General features: G+C 47.9%; 1 protein-coding gene across 3 annotated transcripts; it reads right to left on the reverse strand.

The window, feature by feature from the left end:
• Positions 1-14,763: 14,763 nt before the first annotated feature.
• Sox17 (SRY-box transcription factor 17) lies at positions 14,764-16,954 on the reverse strand. 3 transcript variants are annotated; one of them, XM_029568968.1, is made up of 3 exons: positions 16,336-16,416; positions 15,940-16,232; positions 14,764-15,849 (listed from the first exon to the last, which is right to left on the reverse strand). In XM_029568968.1, exon 3 carries the CDS (start codon positions 15,770-15,772, stop codon positions 14,906-14,908), a length of 867 nt encoding a protein of 288 aa, XP_029424828.1. In that variant the 5' UTR covers positions 15,773-15,849; positions 15,940-16,232; positions 16,336-16,416; the 3' UTR covers positions 14,764-14,905. The 3 variants fall into 3 exon arrangements, with proteins under 3 accessions (XP_029424828.1, XP_008842630.1, XP_029424827.1); XM_008844408.3 differs by lacking the exon at positions 15,940-16,232 and having other exon boundaries at positions 16,336-16,954; XM_029568967.1 differs by having other exon boundaries at positions 14,764-16,232.
• Positions 16,955-17,273: the final 319 nt, after the last annotated feature.

A 17,273-nucleotide genomic window follows, 5' to 3' on the forward strand; every position in this document is an offset into this window, starting at 1 on the left:
CTGAGACAAAAGGATTCCAGGTTCCAGGTCAGCCTGGAACCTCAATAGACTAAAACAAGACAAAACCACTACCGTATCAACAAAAACCCTGCACTGGAGTTGGTATACTTATTTTCACATAAGAAAGAAAGAGATTCTTAACCCAGGACCAGGATTTAGTGCAGGCTGGGAATGTGTGATTGCTGGCGGCTCTGGAAATGCCTGTGTAAGGGGCCTCAGATGAGCAATCAGCATTTGCACTGTCTGAGAAATTGGCAGAAATGCTATGTTGGATTCTAGTGTAGATCCATGCGTTTCAAACTTGAACATAGTGCAGATCTCTTGGAGATGTCGCTGAAATGCCCATTCTAATTGAGTAAATTACAAGCTTCCAGCAAGTTCCCAGGCAAGGCTGATGGCCACACTTGAAGTGTAAGACCTGAGAGCTGTGACCAACACTGACTTCTTGGAGCTTGGTTCTTGACCTAAATCATGCCAAGTACAGGAGTAGACCATGAAGAGTTTCTTCAGAAAAGCCTCTCTACTAGACAGTGTTGGGTGATTTCTTGACCTTTGGCTGTTGTCTACCTGCCATCATTGCTGCATGTCCTAATCTGCTGTGGCCCGCTACACTTTCTCTAAAATCAGTGTCCCTTTCTTTTACTCTTGCTCTGTTTCCCCAGAGTCTCACTGTGTAGCCTAGGCTGGACTGAAACTTGCTGTGTAGTCCAGGCTGACCTCTTCACCCTATAATTTTCTTGTTTCCATCTCCCAAGTGCCAGGATTACAGGCATGTATCACTGCCACATCCAACCTCCCTAAAGGCTCACAGAACTGGACAAGGAAACTGTGACAAGTAGAGGGCTTGGTAAGGAGTGCGTGCCCATCCCCCACTCCAAGGAGCATTCACCATGACCTCACTGCCAACTGTGTTATTGTTTAACATCACAAGAATCTTTCTTGTTTGCTTGTCTCTCCCACTAGATTAGAGCCAGGCCCTTCCTGTAATACAACCTATTAGAATTAGAAACTGAATTTCACTACCTTCTATGAGGCGGTGATTCTCAAAGGAGGCTGCACAGTGGAATCAACAGGAGCTTTAAAAAAAAATGGCCTAAGCTTGTTTTGCCTTCTCAGATCCTGACTTAACTGGTTTGGCCTGAGGTCAGAGCATCTTAATTTAAAAATTTCTCTGTGGATGCCATACAGCAACCCCCTCCACAGGGTCACTGAAACTATGAAGGGAGTAGAAGGGAACAGGTTAGGCAGATGCCAGAAAATGAGCTGTCTGAAGTTCTTAAGGTACAATACAATGCTCATCAGGTAAGTGCTACACTGTTTGATTCCGAAATTTCTTTAACCAAATCTAAGAAGCTGTACCTTTGACCATAGGAATGCTTCCTGAAAAACCAATTTGAGAATCCACTCACCTACACCCACAATGTGGATACAGGGGAGAACACCCAGAGCGTTTCAAACCCACAACTGAGTTTTGGTCTCAAAATATACAAACTCATGTAAAATCTTAAGGAGCATTATAAGCATAAAATGTAAACTGTATATTTATTGTGGTGAATCAAACTCATTACTGTTATTTTAAAGCTAGAGGTGGAACCCAGGGGCACAGTGCAGATCTAGCAGGCCCTGCCTGGATTTTATTTCAGAGAAAGAAAAAGGAAGAAAGAAGAAAGAAAGAAAGAAAGAAAGAAAGAAAGAAAGAAAGAAAGAAAGAAAGAAAGAAAGGGAAAGAAGGGAAGGAGGGGAAAGATGGAGGGAGGGGAGAGAGGGAGGGAGGGAAAAGGAAAGAAGAAAGAAAGAAAGAAAGAAAGAAAGAAAGAAAGAAAGAAAGAAAGAAAGAAAGAAAGAAAGAAAGAGGAAAAAGGGACAGGGAGAGGAGAGAGAGGGAAACATTATTTTAATATTATTCACTTCTAAGTACTAATTCTTCTGGTTGGGGGAAGGCCGCCTTAAAGACTAATATTTTCAGTTAACAACATTCTGGAGTTTTTCAATAATGGGCTGATTGGCCCATTTGCTTGTTTGCTTTAGTTTTTGTTTTGCTGTTTTTGTTTTAGTATTTAATGGTTTCATGTATCTTTCGAAACAGACTCACTCTGTAGCCCAGGCTGCCCTTCAACTTTCAGTCCTTCTGCCTCAGTCTCCGTACTGGGATTACAGGTATGTACCACCCTGCCTGGCTCCAACTAATAGCACTTTAAGAGACAAATCAAAAGCTCCTAGAAGGGTGTTACCTCAGCTTCCTAGGAAACGACCTCAGACAGAGAAGAGGAAAGGACCTTCTACCTGAAGGTAATATTGTTGTTAGCCACTTTTTCCTGTGTCCCACCTGAACCAAAAGCTTCCTGAGAATAAGAGTAGCAGGCAAGTTTCATTCTTAGTGTGTGCTATACTTCCCCCAAGTGTAAGCAGTGTCACTCAGCTCATCCTAAGTGCTGTACTAAGTCCTCTAATGGAACTACTCCCAGGCCTCTCAGGCAGGCCACAAGCCCTGGCCCTGTATACATGCGTGTCCCCCTTCTCTCAGAGCTGCATCTACCCATATGATTTGGGGTTTAGTCAGGAAATGAAGAAAGTGACAGGCTTTCCCCAGGTTATATCTCCTCGCCTCATCATCCTGGGCAACAGTCCACAGTCGTCGCAGTCCCAAGACCCCAGCTCCTGGTTTGCAGGTCTACTAGATCATGCTTGGCTCTAGTAACTGCTTCACCATAGTCCCTGGCAGGGCTGAGTGATTCTTTGCACAAATGGTGCCCTGTGAACTCCAGTCGGCCAGGTTCACCTATTTCAGATGGCTCGTTGGTTTCTATCATCTATCTAAGGTGCTCACTTCCACTCTTCCCCAATCGCTCTCCACTTCACTTTTTCAGATAGAGTTTCTCATTAAACCCAGAATGCACTGATTGGATGGACTGTCAGGCCAGTAAGGTCTGAGGATGCTCTTGTTTCCTCCCATCACCCAGTCCTGGGGTTACAGATACTGATAGCCTGGGTTTTCAGGCAGGTGCTGGGCAACTGAACTCAGGTCTTTATGCTCGGTCATATGGCAGGCACTTTACTGACCAAGCCATCTCTCCAGCCCTTAAACAGAATTTGTTAAAAACCTTCCTTTTCAAATTTACAAACACGTCGATTATAACTTGAAACCTACACCACAATAACTATGGGGGAAGTGTGAGAAATTAGCCTGAAATATCTATTTTGAAGAAAGCAGTGCTTCTTTCCATGACTCATTTTCCACTTTTAAAAAACCAATCCATATTTAATGCAGAAGTAATGTGTGTAAATAGAAAACAGAGAAACTGGTTCTGCACGAGTTTAAACACAGCTCACTTTTGCACACCTCCTGGGTGATGCAAGCAATGTTAAAAAAAAAAAGTAAGAAAGAGAGAGAGAGAAAGAAGAGAGAGAAAGAAAGAAAGAAAGAAAGAAAGAAAGAAAGAAAGAAAGAAAAGAAAAAAATTGTCCTTAAAGGAAGTTCATTCTGAGAAGGATAGACATTTCCTATATTCTGACAACATGCAGTAATTAGTACCCAGTAAAGGGCAGCACAACTCAGAGGACTAAGGAATTAAAGTAATATGGCACCTGAGCCATCTCCAAGGTAATCCTCAGTCTTCACCAGTTCCAGCAGGACAGACTTGAAGAGGAGCTGCTGCTGCTGCTGCTGCTGGATGATGACGATGATGATGGTGGTGATGGTGATGATGAGGACAATTTTTTTTGGCTGCATGCTTGTCCACAGCACCGCAATACATGTGCTGGGCACTGGAGGGCGGCAGGAGGTAGGGCACTGGAAAACTGGAGGTCTGTAGGTAACAGACGGGGGTGTAGCACTAGGGGCAGGCTGTAAGTCTGCAGAAAAAGGCCTGGTCGGACTTCACTGGGCTCCGAGTCCTGGCGCTGACTGAGTGTACCCGCCCAGCCAGGTACACTCAACCACGGTGGTTGTGGTGAGAGCAGCAGTCGGGAAATCCCTGCTCTAGGACCGGCAGGCTAAGGCCATCCAGGTCCACAGGGCCCTCGCGGCTGGGGCCGCCTCCCTCCAGGAAAGCAGCCCCTCCGCTGGGGCCTGCCTCGCTGGGAACGCAGTCATTTCCCAACGTGCAGAGAGCACTGGGGGCTCCCAAGCAAGTGTGGGAAGACCTCCCAGCGATGGCCACACACACGTTCACACAAATAACAAGGGCAGTGATATAGTAAGACCCCACCCACACATGATGTTGAGGCAGAAGTCACCACCCCAACTGAATCCGCTGCTGGGGCGCCATCCAGCCTTTTGGGTTAGGCATGCAACTGAAGGTTTCTCTCTCTCTCTCTCTCTCTCTCTCTCTCTCTCTCTCTCTCTCCTCTCTCTCCCCCACCGACTGGAAACACCCAAGATATCGGGTTGCAAAAGAACCTGTCTAGTCCGAGCTTGCACTTAAAAAGCGCACAGTTTCCGTCCCTTTTCTTTACTAATGAAATGTGCATCCCACCGAGTGCTCTATTCTTGTAAGGGAGCTCAGTTTTTGCATGACTATTAGGGAGCTCTGAGTGTATGGGAGACTAAGCGTGTACAAACAGCCTGGCTAGGACGGGTGGACGTCTTGGAGAGGGAAGACGTGGAAGTCTCCTACCCGGAAACCAAGGATGCCAAATATATACTACTAAGGAGGAGAATGATTAGCAAGCAGAGTCCCGGGTGTCCAGGCATTGCTGGTGCAGGGAAAGCGGGTGATAAAGCAGACACAATGCCCAGGAAGTTACCTCTGACTTTTCATGTGCTGTTTAAATTTTAATGAAACGAAATTAATTTTTATACAAAGGAGCAATGACTTTATGCTGGTGTCATGAAATTAAGCCTGACTTGACTACTCTCTTAAAAGCAAAATTGTGGTGTATGTGTGTGTGTGTTGTATGTGTTCCTGCCCCTTAGCTCAAAAATTCTGAGTTTAATCTGTTCCCAAAATAGAGGCCGCCTTCTCTCAATTTTTCTTGCAAAGCTGAAGCCTGCAATCCGAGAGCCTTAAATACTAAAACTTTTTATTTTTCTGCTAGATGAACACCTGCCTGGGGTCATTTATGCCCAGCAGTTTTGTGTGTGGTAGATCGGTCCTACAGCCCCAGCTCACGATTCCTCACCTGAAAATTAAAGAAGGAATTCAGCTTTGAAAAACTAAGCTAAAACTTATAAATAAGGTCAACTTTTCTTTAGAGAACCACGCCTCGTTGGCTCCTTGAAACCTTCCCCTAGGCCAGCAAAACCGGTCTCCTCATTAATATGCATGAATAATTTGGTTTTGAAACTTTTAATTTCATCTCCTGCCCCCATGGCTACTGTGCTTTAGTCACTGTGACGTAAAGGTAAAACGTCCAGACGAGATCTCAGATGTAGAACCGCTGACCCACCAGTGCGGGTTTTGCGGGAGTCGGACTTCCCTCCTGCTGAGCCCCAGGGTTCCTGGGCTCTAGACGCCTTGACAGGAGGCTATATCCTGCACTTGATTCGCTGGGTTTAGGGCTTGCAATCCGGCGGGCCCTTGGCCAGGGACTAGCCACTTGAATTTAATCACACCTCGCGGCCTCGCCCTCTGCTGGCCTGGAAGCCTAGGTGGGGCAGGCGTTGCGCTGCTTACAGCCGTTCACCTTCAGGTTGCCCAAGGGCACCGAGATGCAGCCCCTGGGCAGGGACCCAGCCCGGCGGCCACCGCCACACAGCACTTCTGGGCGCCTGCAGCGCATCCCTCATCCCTGCTGCCGAGGCAACCTCAGACGCACGTCTCCGAAGACCAGGGTGAATGTGGGCAGTCAGGCAACGCCCAGAGCGGCTGCTCGGTCTCGGGTCCAAAGCCAGGCCTGGGCTCCCGCGGCCATCCAGGGGACTGTTCTGCGATGTGGCCCGTAAAGAGATGCGCTCTTTGTGCCGGTAAACAGGCACGGAGCATCGCGACGTGCAGTCACTTGCTCCCTGGAGCACAGCCCACGTCTACAAGGCTTGATTTTTCCACTCAACAAAAAAATAGCGCGCGGAGGCGGGGTGTGGTGCATTCCTGCAAATGAGCACTGGGGAGGCTGAAGCAGAAGGATCCTGAGTTCATAGCCAGCCTAGGCTACAAAACCCTCGTCCCCCACCAAAAAAAAATTTTTTTAATCGAAATCTCCTCCCGTCCTCGAAGGAAGGTCAGACCGGATGTCATGTTTGGGACCGTCTGAAGCCTCGGCAGGCAGGTTCTTGAACGGGTAGGAAAGAAAAGCCCTCGTCTAGCCTGCAGTGGGGTTCGTGTTGGCCAAGCTCTCCCGCGCTTTGCTGGCCCTGACGCCCCCGGGCACCGCAACGCAGAGCTGCCCGGCGGGACCACCTGGAAGCCGACCCGCGCCAGCTTTTCGTCGTCGCTGCCGGCGGCGCTGGCCCTGCTTCCCTCCGTCCACACTCCCCACCTTTGTCCCACGTCAAAGCCTCGCTCTTTTACCTTCTTAATGTCACGCCTGGGATTTGTTTTAAAGTCCGCTTGTTAACCGCAGCCCGGGTGCATACTTCCTGCGAGGGGAGCGCGGCCGAAGGTCTCCTGCAGCTGGTGCTTCGTACGCCCGCCTGCAGCCTGACACTGATGGCAGGGGCTGCGGAGGCCAAACGGTGAGCCTGGGGTTTGCCCCTTCCACAAGATTCTATTTATGTCACTGTGTAAAGTTTGGGGAAAACCCTCTTCCAACTGGAGTACAAGAGTGAATGTGGAATTGCAGCTCCGTGAGGAGATAAGAGGTCTTGATTGTCTGGGATTAATCGGTTTTTGTTCAAAGCATAAACCAATATTCCACAAACTGTCAACGAGCCCTCCAAAACTACTCATTCAAATATCCAACCTCTCAGAAAGGAGGAGGGCCACGTGAGGGCCAGGGGGACACATCCCAGCTGTTTTTGAGTGTCGAACCAAGACTCCCTACTTTTGCAAAGGAACAAGAGTTTTGGAAACAAAAGGCAATCCACAGAAGAATTGAACGGGTATACCAGACTCACAAGACAGAGGAAGGGCTTTTTAGTTACCACAGAAGGGTGCAAACAAAAACCCATAAACCTAAACTGGCTATTAACTAACCAAATAAACAGAATTAATATTGATTTCTAACATGTGAACTGACACTGGAGCTTTCTGACATGTATTTGCTTATATTGCAAGCCCATCTAATGTTGCTTGTATTTTTGCAAGTGTGTGCATCATTTAAATTTTTAATTGTCTTAAATAAAACCCACAATCTCTTTGTTGACACTAGAAACCTAAAATTTATTTTCTATTATTCCATCCTGCAATCTAAGCATTTTAGTTTAATATTCTGCTGTGTGTGTGCGTGTGTGCGTGTGTGTGTGCGTGCACGTGCATGTGTGTGTGTGTGTGCGTGTCACATGCACTACCTACTGTTGCTTTCAAAATCTAAAGTTCTAATTTGTAAGAAAGCAGAAGAATCCACTACATAGGGAACAACTGTAAAAGTCCTTTCTTTTGGTCCTGGCTCTCTTTGAGTTTGAAGTGTGGGTGTCGTATTTCAGTATTACATGGAACAGCCTCAAGCAGTTCCTAAATTATCTGCCCTCAACTTATTTCGTTCTGCTCGATGCTCTCAAAAATCTGTTAGTCTTAAAAAAGCAAATGACTTGAAGTTATCATTGAGGATTTTAGGAAAGGATACTGAGGTGTGGGATGGGCAGAAAGGGAATCGTTCCCAATCTTGATTTGTCCCTGGTCTTGATCCTTGATCTTGCACTGGGTGTGTCTCCATTGCTGAACCTCTTAAAACTGCCTTGAGGTTTTCATACAAAGTGGGAATTTGTGAGTTTCACACGTGCTGCACACTTACCAAGTGGTCATCACCCCTCTTCTTGTTTTATAATCAACCAACAGGCCAAAGCTCAGAATAAAACAAAGATGAACTGTGTCTCCAACGTGGACACTTTTGAAAGACTCCAATGTTCTCATTTTGATAATCCCAGCACCCAGAGAAGGGACTTCTGCTGCCTTCAATTTGCAACTCAAAATCTGCCCCCAAGTCTCCTGAGATGGACGGAGGAGTCAACAGATGTCGGAGAACCAAACAGCACCTTCCATGACACCCAGGCATTTCTTTCAATACCATCTCCTTGGATCCCTGAACCATCCAGTAAGACTTTCCATCATTGGCCATAAAGTTTTTGTCATTCTCCCTGGTTTCGAATAAAAGAGTATATCAGAGTTTAGAAAAAGCCAGTGATATCTTCAAACCCACAAAACTAAGTTGTTGAGCAAAGTGAATCTCAAAATCAAGAATTTGTCTCTGAGATGCAGACATTTTTTCTTCTTGGGAACACTGCCCCTCCCAACTTTTACCCAGCAGTCCTCAGTGGCTCTCAGCTCCAATAGCATATTGTCTTGTGTTGTTAAATTTTTATGCTCCAACATAATATATGAGAGAAAGGAATTGTAGCCACCAGGTGACTCTCAAAGAAAGAACTCCTGAATTCTCTGGGATGCCTCAACAGAAAACAGTGGCACCAACCACATATAGGTCATTCATCAGCTTCCTGCACACATGTCCCATGCCAGGTTAGGGATATAAAGTGCCAAACCTGTAGTCCCTGCCTTGGCCCTCTCCCAGCAGTCAGAGGAATCCTGCACACATGGCACAAGTCCTTTCCTAACATATTGTCAAATCTTATGGGAAATCGTGGCTAACCACATCTACTGAGGCTCTTTTAAAATGGTCTATTAAGTGCACTACAAGGGAGCAGTAAGTCAGCAGCACCTGCCTCACTGATGTGTTCTTTAACTCTCCACACAGAGGTGGTCTCATAAAATTATCTTCTCCAGTACATTAATTTGGGGAATATTCATTATGAAATCATCTTGGCAAATTGATAAGACTTCAGTTAAAAGTAGAAACAAAGCCAGGCGAGGGATGCACGCCTTTAATCCCAGCACATGGCGGCAGGTGGATCTGTGTGAGTTTGAGGCCAGCCTGGAACAGAGCTCCAGGTCAGTTGGGGCTACAGAGTGAAACGAAACAAACAAAAAGAAATAAAATAAAATCTTCAAAGCTAAAGTTTCTTCAGCAAGAATAACTGAATTTTGATTAAAATATTTATGACATTTGCTTATTTGTGGGTATGTGTGTGCATGCACACTTTGCATGCCATGCTTATAGAGGTCAGTTCTCTCCTTCTACTACATGGGTCTTGGGGATTGAACTTGGTGACCAGCACCTTTGCTTCCTGAGCCATTTCAATGGCTCAAGAATAACTGATATATTTTTTAATCCATCCAAACTGCTCTAAGAACTCCCTATGTTAAAGAGCATCATTTTTATTATAACAGCTTATTTAGCCCTTGCCATATGCCAGGCACTGGGGTTGGAAATGCTTATTTCTAATATCCTGAATAAAGTTGGTAGGACTGCCAGAGGTGAGGCTCCTGAGTTTGTTTATGGGATGTGCTGCAATTGGAATCCATTATTCCCATAAAACTGCTTGATGATTCAGAAAAAAGCACACAGCAAAATTCTTACCTAGGAGAGTAGGGAGAGGTGTGACAGTGAAAAGTGGAGGAGATGTGGCAGGCCCCCACGCCAGAGGACCAAGGAAATACTTACAGTCTCCTTCCGGGGAGGTGGGGGGGGAACCTGAGCTGGAACATCTCTCATCCTACTCCAGATGGGGACACCAATGCCATTTTTCTTCAGAGAAACATTTGGGACTGAGAAGAAAGCACCTTGTAAGCAGGAAGAGTAAATTTGTGCTCAAATAATGGTTGTAAAATACCTCTCTCCCAGTCTACTATTGTCAACACAAATCACAGAGGAATTGGAGCAGGGGTGGGGGGAAATGAATATCTATTATGTGACAGGCAACAGTTCTGAGCCTTAAAAACAAAATGTAATGGGACATGTGAAAATGTGACATTAAGTGAATATATTCTGGTTCCAAGCACCCATTCCATTTCCCCTGAATGCCTTTTGTTTCTTTGTGCTTTTTCTAAATAGCATTAGTGCAGAGTTAAAGAGCACACAGGTAGCAGGTCCTTTGCAGTGTGATTCAAACTAAAGGCATAGTCCTCTTCTGAGACAAATAAGTAAAATAGCTTTATTGTGATGTCATCTCTTAGCTACAAGTAACTGTAGTTTAGCACCTTGTAGTTTTAAAGAGATTATTCTCTGTCCTCATAAGGGGAAACTGCCCTCATCTTCATTGCTCTTTTTTTAAGATTTTATGTTTATGTCCATGTTTTGCCTGCATGTATGTAAGTGTACCACACACATGCCTGGTGCCTGTGGAGGCCAGAAGAGGATATGGAATACCCTGGAACTGGAGTTAAGGATAGGTGTTAGCACCATGTCAGTATTGGGAACTTGAGCCCCATCTTTATTGTTCTTAAAGGTGTATAATTTCCATACTGATCTGAGGTATCTATATCTCTGGCCAAGAAGAGATTGGATTCTGACCTCTGAACACTTCTGAAGAACTTTAAAAATAGAAAAGTAGAGAGCAATGTATCCATTATGAATTTATTTCCAATATATAACAGTTAATAATAAATTTGATACATACTTTTTAAAAAGATTGATTTATTTTATGTGTATGTGCCTGAACGTATGTAGGCACACCATATAGGTGCCTGGTGCCTTCGGAGGCCAGAAAAGGGCATCAGATTCCCTAAAACTGGAGTGAGCTGTCATGTGGGTGCTGCAAACTGAACCCAGGTCCTCTGCAGAAGCAAAAAGCACTCTTAACCGCTGACCTGTCTCTCCAGCCCCCAATTTGGTATACTTTCTAAAAAAATCACTAGCTAGAGGCTTGAGCATACTCACTGGTAGAACACCTGTGACACCTGCGTCAGGCTCTGGGTTCCACGTCTGTGGGGGAGAGAAGGGGCAATAGCTAGTAATAGCTGGGTCACTTCATCTGAGTGCAGAAAGAATAGTCTATATATGTGATTAGGTCACAAAGTCAGTCTTCTTTTTTCAAGCTTTACATTCTGTTCTTCACTTTAATAATGATGACTTCTATGGGATCCAAAGCCTTTTCCTAATTCTGCTCCCAGGGTCCACATTCCTATAATTAAAATTGAGACAAGGTTTCAGGCTAACTGCTGTTGCCATACAGAATACTTCCAGAGGTCACTGATAACAATCTTTCTTAAAATTTTAAATCATCCCCATAGAAAATCTGAGCTCCTTTGATTTTTGTTTGTTGATGCAATGGGGGGATGTTTGATGTTGGCACCCATGCATGCTAAGTGAGCACTCTAACACTGAACTCTGCCCCTACCCTCAGTCTCCTTGTTCTGGATATTTTCCTATTCTGCTGTCTCTTCAGTTCCAATCAGGTGGTGGCAGGTGGGAGTAGGCTGGAGGAGACTGAGCCCTCTGTCTTTTCAGGAAGTCCTAGGTCTCCCCTCTCCATCTCTATGCGGCCTCCCATGCTTGGTTAAGTGGTAACTAGGCTTTTTACATAGTTGTTCAGCTCTTCCAAGGGAACAAGAAAGAAAATCTGCAAAGCCATCTCACAAATTACTCCAGCAGCTGTCATGGTTTCAGTTCTATTACCTCTCAGTGAGTTAGAGTAGCAAATCTCACTCAGATTAAATTAGGAGGGAGCTATGCAAGGGCCAACCTTGGAAACCAGCAAGCACCACCGCCACATCTGCACCAAGAAAAGTTCACATCCTCCTCTTGGCTAGACATTATAGGATTTTTTTTATTTTTTTATATTTTATTTATTATTTTTATTTTATGTGTATGAGTGCATTGCCTGCATGTTTGCAAGTACACCCATGTTATGAAATGCCTTGGAGGTCAGAAGAGGGCATTGGATTCGTCTTGGAACTGGAGTTAAAGACTGTTCATAGCTGCCATGTGGGTGCTGGGACTCGAACCCAGGTCCTTAGCAAGAGCAGTCAGTGCTCTTAACTGCTGAGCTGTCTCTCCAGCCCCTATTTTATTTTTTTTAATTTATTTATTTATTTTTGTCTTTTTGAGATGGTCTCCCTGTAGCCCCAGCTGGCCTGGAACTCACAATGTAGACCAGGCTGGCCTGGAACTCACAGAGATCTGCCTACCTCTGCCTCCTGAGTGCTGGGATTAAAGGCATGCACCACTACACCCAGCTTTTTATTATTTTAATTTTATGTGAATGAGTGAATTTCCTACATGTGTGTAAGTGCACCCATGTTGTGCAATTCCTGTGATCAGAAGAGGGCGTCAGATTCCCCTGGAACTGGAGTTACAGGTGATTGTTACCTGCCCTGTGAGTGCTGGGAATCAACCCCAGGTCCTCCGCAAGAGCAGCCAATGCTCTTAACTGCTAAGCCAAATCTCCAGCCTATAGGCTTCTTTTAAATGTGAGTAATATCTTTTCCTCTGGTTTCTTGACTCACATGTCACAAGAAGAGAAGGGCTTTTTGCTTCAAATATAGGAAAACAACTTGCATTTCCTGTGCTGTTTACTGATCAATAAACCTTCACTAGCAGGGCTTCTAAATCAGAGGGCTTCAGATACTTTAGAACTCTTGAATGGTTGCAGAAAGGTATGTACTCCTTGCATCATATCTAAACCCTGAAGGTTCACGCATATCTGCATGTTCCTAGGGAGGGGATTCTTGGTTTCACCAGATCACCTTAAGATGATTCCAAATATGCAAACATCTAAGGCTGCTTCGAACCCAGCAAAGAGCAGCACTGGATTTTCACCAATTAATATACTTCTAAAGTATGGGGGGAGGGGGTCTAATGTATCTGGAGGGGAGAATTCTTTACACATACATACACACACACACACACACACACACACACACGCACACGCACACGCACATACACACACATGCTCCCTGAGTGAAAGAGTAAAAGAAAAATGAGATGCCTACTAAACGACAAAGCAATCATTAGCTTATACTTCTGGCACTTCATCGAGTGCTTGAAGAAAGAGAAGGGACTGGCTTTAAATCATTGTCCACAGGAGCTGTCTTATGAGGATGAAGGATCATTCATCTAGATAATCACACTGCCAGCTGCCTGAACAACTTTAGCACTCTTGTTTCCCATCTGTACCTGGTGAGTGGGTAAGAACTTAACCAGATTTTGGCTTCTTTCCCCTAAGCACCCTCCTTTTCTCCCTTCCTCTTTTTTCCTATTTCTCTCTAAATTTTGTTAAAAGATAGCATAGCACCCAGGGTTTCAGCTAAGTCTCCCTGGGTTCATACATAAAATGCCTAGCAAAATCTGAACTGGCCACATGGCCTTGAAACTGAACATGGGAAATCCCTCTGCTTACTATATTGTCTACTGGGAACTCCTGGAACATCCCAGTAAAGAAGCTTAGGCTGGAAGAAGCAGCTCTCTGGGACCAGAAGAAATAGAGTGGGGCAGTGGAGCACTAAATGAAAATTAGGTTGGGCCTGTAGGTCAGGGGTGGAGCACTTGCCTAGTAGCATGTACAAGGCTCTGGGTTCCATTCCTAATGCTGGAGGGGGGGGGAGAAAAGAAGGAGGGGGAAGAGGGAGGGAGGAGGATGAAAACAAAGAAAAATAATTGGATAAAGTTCCCGAGGTGAACTTTATGACTTTAAATAAAAACATTAGCTTATTAAGCCACTTCTATTACACCCTAGAGAATAGGCTTAACCCTTTGTCCGTGAAAATTTCCACCCCTCCATTCCATTTTTTAGAGGAATCCCTCTAAAAAACATTTACCTTGCTTTTTTCAGGCAAACTCAGCCAAATCCATCAGCTTAGACCTCCGCCCTACAAAGGCTTTGCATACTGACCAGAATGTGAATTCTCTCAGTGCCCCTGGCTATGCCCCACCCTGTGAATAAGTATACTGGGAGTTAGTTGGGGGGGGGCTGAAGGGTGGCCGAGAGAACTTAATCCCTCTTTTCATCACTTGGGAAGTGGGAGCACAGCACCTGAGCTTGCAGGCTTGCTCAGGCACAAACCGTGCAGGACTGCACTGAGGAAACATCTGGCACAGGAAATGCCAACTCCAGCCATCAGTTCCCATGCTTCTGGCTGGACAATGTGTGAAAAGTGTTCCAGCCATTAGCACTACAGATTGAAGGGGTTGATGTTTGCAGCCTTGCATAGGTTTCTTCACATTGGGGTGTAACACACATCACCCCAAACCACCCACAGAGAATCTCCTGGAAACTTCAAGTGTTAGGAAGCGCAGCCATTCACATCTGTAGTCATAGGAAAATACACTACGCTTTAGACAGATCAATATAATGATTCAACAACCGAAAAAGCAAAATTGTAAATTGGGCATCTATTCTGATTCAAGTGATATACCCGAATTAAAAACATTTAAATTATTACTTTTAGAGATTAAGATCACTTGGAATACGTGTACCAAGTTCGTCCCATGAGGAATTTTTCCCATGAGGAATTTTCCCTGCATTAGAACTACATCACATTTGCACACCCTACTGTTCACTTTTAGGGCTTTTTTTCTTTAAAATATTAAGAAAATTGAGAATTCTACAATTAACTATAAACATAATGTTTAGAGATGTTCTTTATTATTAATTTCTGATAAAAACGACTGTGATAGAGGAACTAAGTAAAAGAACAGGATTCCAGATTTTATTTTTTTTAAAGACTGAAAAAACACGCGGGACAAAATTTCTTTGATCAATTCACGTTCAAGAAATGAAACAAATAGTTGAGGCCCGTTAAAACCTGGTTTACTTGAAACTGGACAATGACGTGGGGAATAAGTCCCTAAATACATTTAACCTCGCACACGCACCCCCCCCCCCCCCAAGTGGCAGACAAAATAAATTACCATAAATTATATGCCTAGGCAACTTAAAAACAAAGTGAAACAGGAGGCTAAGGATTTCCTTAGCGCTTCCAGGAAGTGTGTAACACTGCTTCTGGCCTGCAGGCTGGGGCGGACCGGGAGCCCGTCAAACGTCCGGGTAGTTGCAGTAATACACCGCAGAGCTGGCATCAGACACCACTGAGGAAATGGCCCCATGGCTGTCTGCGAGGTTCACGCCGCAGTCATGTCCCTGGTAAGGCAGGCCCATGTCGGGCTTGTACACAAAGTGCAGATACTGTTCAAATTCCGTGCGGTCCACCTCCCCCAGGAGCTCTGCGGGCTGACCGGGGTCCGTGCCATCCCGACAGGGCAGCGACTCGGGCGGGGGCGAAGGCTGCCTGGGGCCGGGCGCGGTGTGCTGCTGGGGCTGCTGGGGCTGCTGCGGTTGCAGTGGCTGCTGCATGTGGAAACCGCGTCCGCCGCCCGCCGCGGGTGAGCCCACGGCCCCGTAGTACAGGTGCAGGGCGCTGGGGGGCGCCAGGAGCCCCGGCATCGCCGGACCCGGGGGCTCGGGACCCAGCCGCGCGTGCATGGGGCCGGCCGGCTGCTCTGCGGGCACCGCGTAGTCCGAGACCTGTGCGTAGCTGTAGGCGCCGGCGGGCGGGCAGTCCCCCGGCATCGGGGCGAAGAACGAGGGGTCCGGCTCCACGCCGTCCAGCGGGGACGTGTCGGGCGTGGGCAGCGGGTAGCCGTCGAGCGGGGACGCGCCCAGGCCCTGGCAGTCGCGGTAGTGGCCGCCCATGTGCGGGGGCAGCAGCGGTGGCCCGGCGGGGAAGCCCTGCTCTGGGAAGGGCAGGCCCAGGCTGTCCATGGCCACGCGGCCGCCGTCGGGGCCCAGGGCGGGGGCCTGCGGCTCGGCGAGGCCGTGCAGGAAGCCTCCCTCCACCCGCTTCATCCGCTTCACCTGCTTGCGCCGCCGGGGCCGGTACTTGTAGTTGGGGTGGTCCTGCATGTGCTGCACGCGCAGCCGCTCGGCCTCCTCCACGAAGGGCCGCTTCTCCGCCAGCGTCAGCGCCTTCCACGACTTGCCTGCGGGGTGCGGGTAGGTGGAGAGGGCGCGGGGCTTACCCGGCTGCGCTCCCCCATCCGGCCCACCTGGTCCCACCTCCCGCCTCCAACCTTGAACTGTGCAGGCCGAGGGAAGCAGGGGTCAAGTTAAGAGAAGACGCATCCCAAAGACTGCCCTCACTTAACTTCTGCGGCCTAAAAGCGACTTCCCCGCTCATCTTTCTCCCGGTAATTTGAAAGACCGAGCGTCCCCTGGCCTGGGAAAACATAAGGCCAGGGGTGCCTTCGTCGCCGCTCGGAAACGCCGCGACACGGGAAATCTGAGCGCGATGGCAGGCCAAAGGCGGCTTTGGCGAGTCCGGCAGTGGGGAAAAGAAAGCCAGATCCCCCAGAAACAGATGTATCTAAAACACAACACTGGTGTCCGGAGCGAGGCTGTAAAGATGCCTTTCGGCTCAGAAGGGGCTCCGCGCGCGCGCCTCCCGCCAGGACCCGGCTGGGACTCACCTAGCATCTTGCTGAGCTCCGCGTTGTGCAGATCCGGGTTCTGCTGCGCCAGCCGCTTGCGCTCGTCTTTTGCCCACACCATGAAGGCGTTCATCGGCCGCCGGATGCGGGACTCACCCTTCGCTCGGCCAGAGGCCCCGGCCGGCGCTCCGCTAGTCGCCACCACCTCGCCCTTCACCTTTACGTCCCCGAGGGGACTCAGAGACTCGGCCCAGGGGCAGGGGCCCAGCCCCGCCATCACCGCCGGCAATGCGTTCCTGGGCTGGCTCTGGTCGTCACTGGCGTATCCCGCATCCGGGCTGCTCATGGCGTTCCAGACCTGCCCCCGCGCTCCGCTTCCCGCCTCGGGACACACCGCCTCCTTGGACTGTGAGGCAGGGGGTGCGGAGCGGGCCGGGAGATGCCCAGAGAGCTGCGCAGCTTTCCGGGCGCGAACTGCCGCTGCAGCGCCGAGCCAGTCCTAGCCCACCGCGTAGCCAGGGACCCGAACGACCCAGTGACACTGCGGGTACCTCCCGGCCAGCCGCTCTTTTCTATATAGATGTGGCCAATGGCGTGGCGGGGGCGGGCCGGACCCGCGTCCTTAGGCCTCCGCCCAGCCGGTGGTCCGAGTCCCAAGTCCCAGCTCAACCCCTCGCCCGCCCCTTTCCCCTCCCCCGGCCTGGCGTCCCGGGCTACACCTGCCCCGGGAAAAACTGGCTGGAGCCGGGCTCTGGCGCCAAGTCCTCTCCTACTCGGGAAGTTGGACTACTGAAATTCAACTGTCTGGGGGTGCTCACTGTACCGTGCTGGCAGAGGCCCTAGCCCAAAGTTGACATTAACATGCTAAGCAGCGATCCTATTCTCTTTTGAATCACTTTATTACTGAAGCCAGGGGTATAGCGGTGGTGGAGGATCTACCATCCTGCAGAACTGCATGGAGGTCTCCTTCAAGTTCT

This window comes from Nannospalax galili, unplaced genomic scaffold (genome assembly GCF_000622305.1).
Source record: "Nannospalax galili isolate Female #2095 unplaced genomic scaffold, S.galili_v1.0 scaffold40, whole genome shotgun sequence".
NCBI classification, from domain to species: domain Eukaryota; kingdom Metazoa; phylum Chordata; class Mammalia; order Rodentia; family Spalacidae; genus Nannospalax; species Nannospalax galili.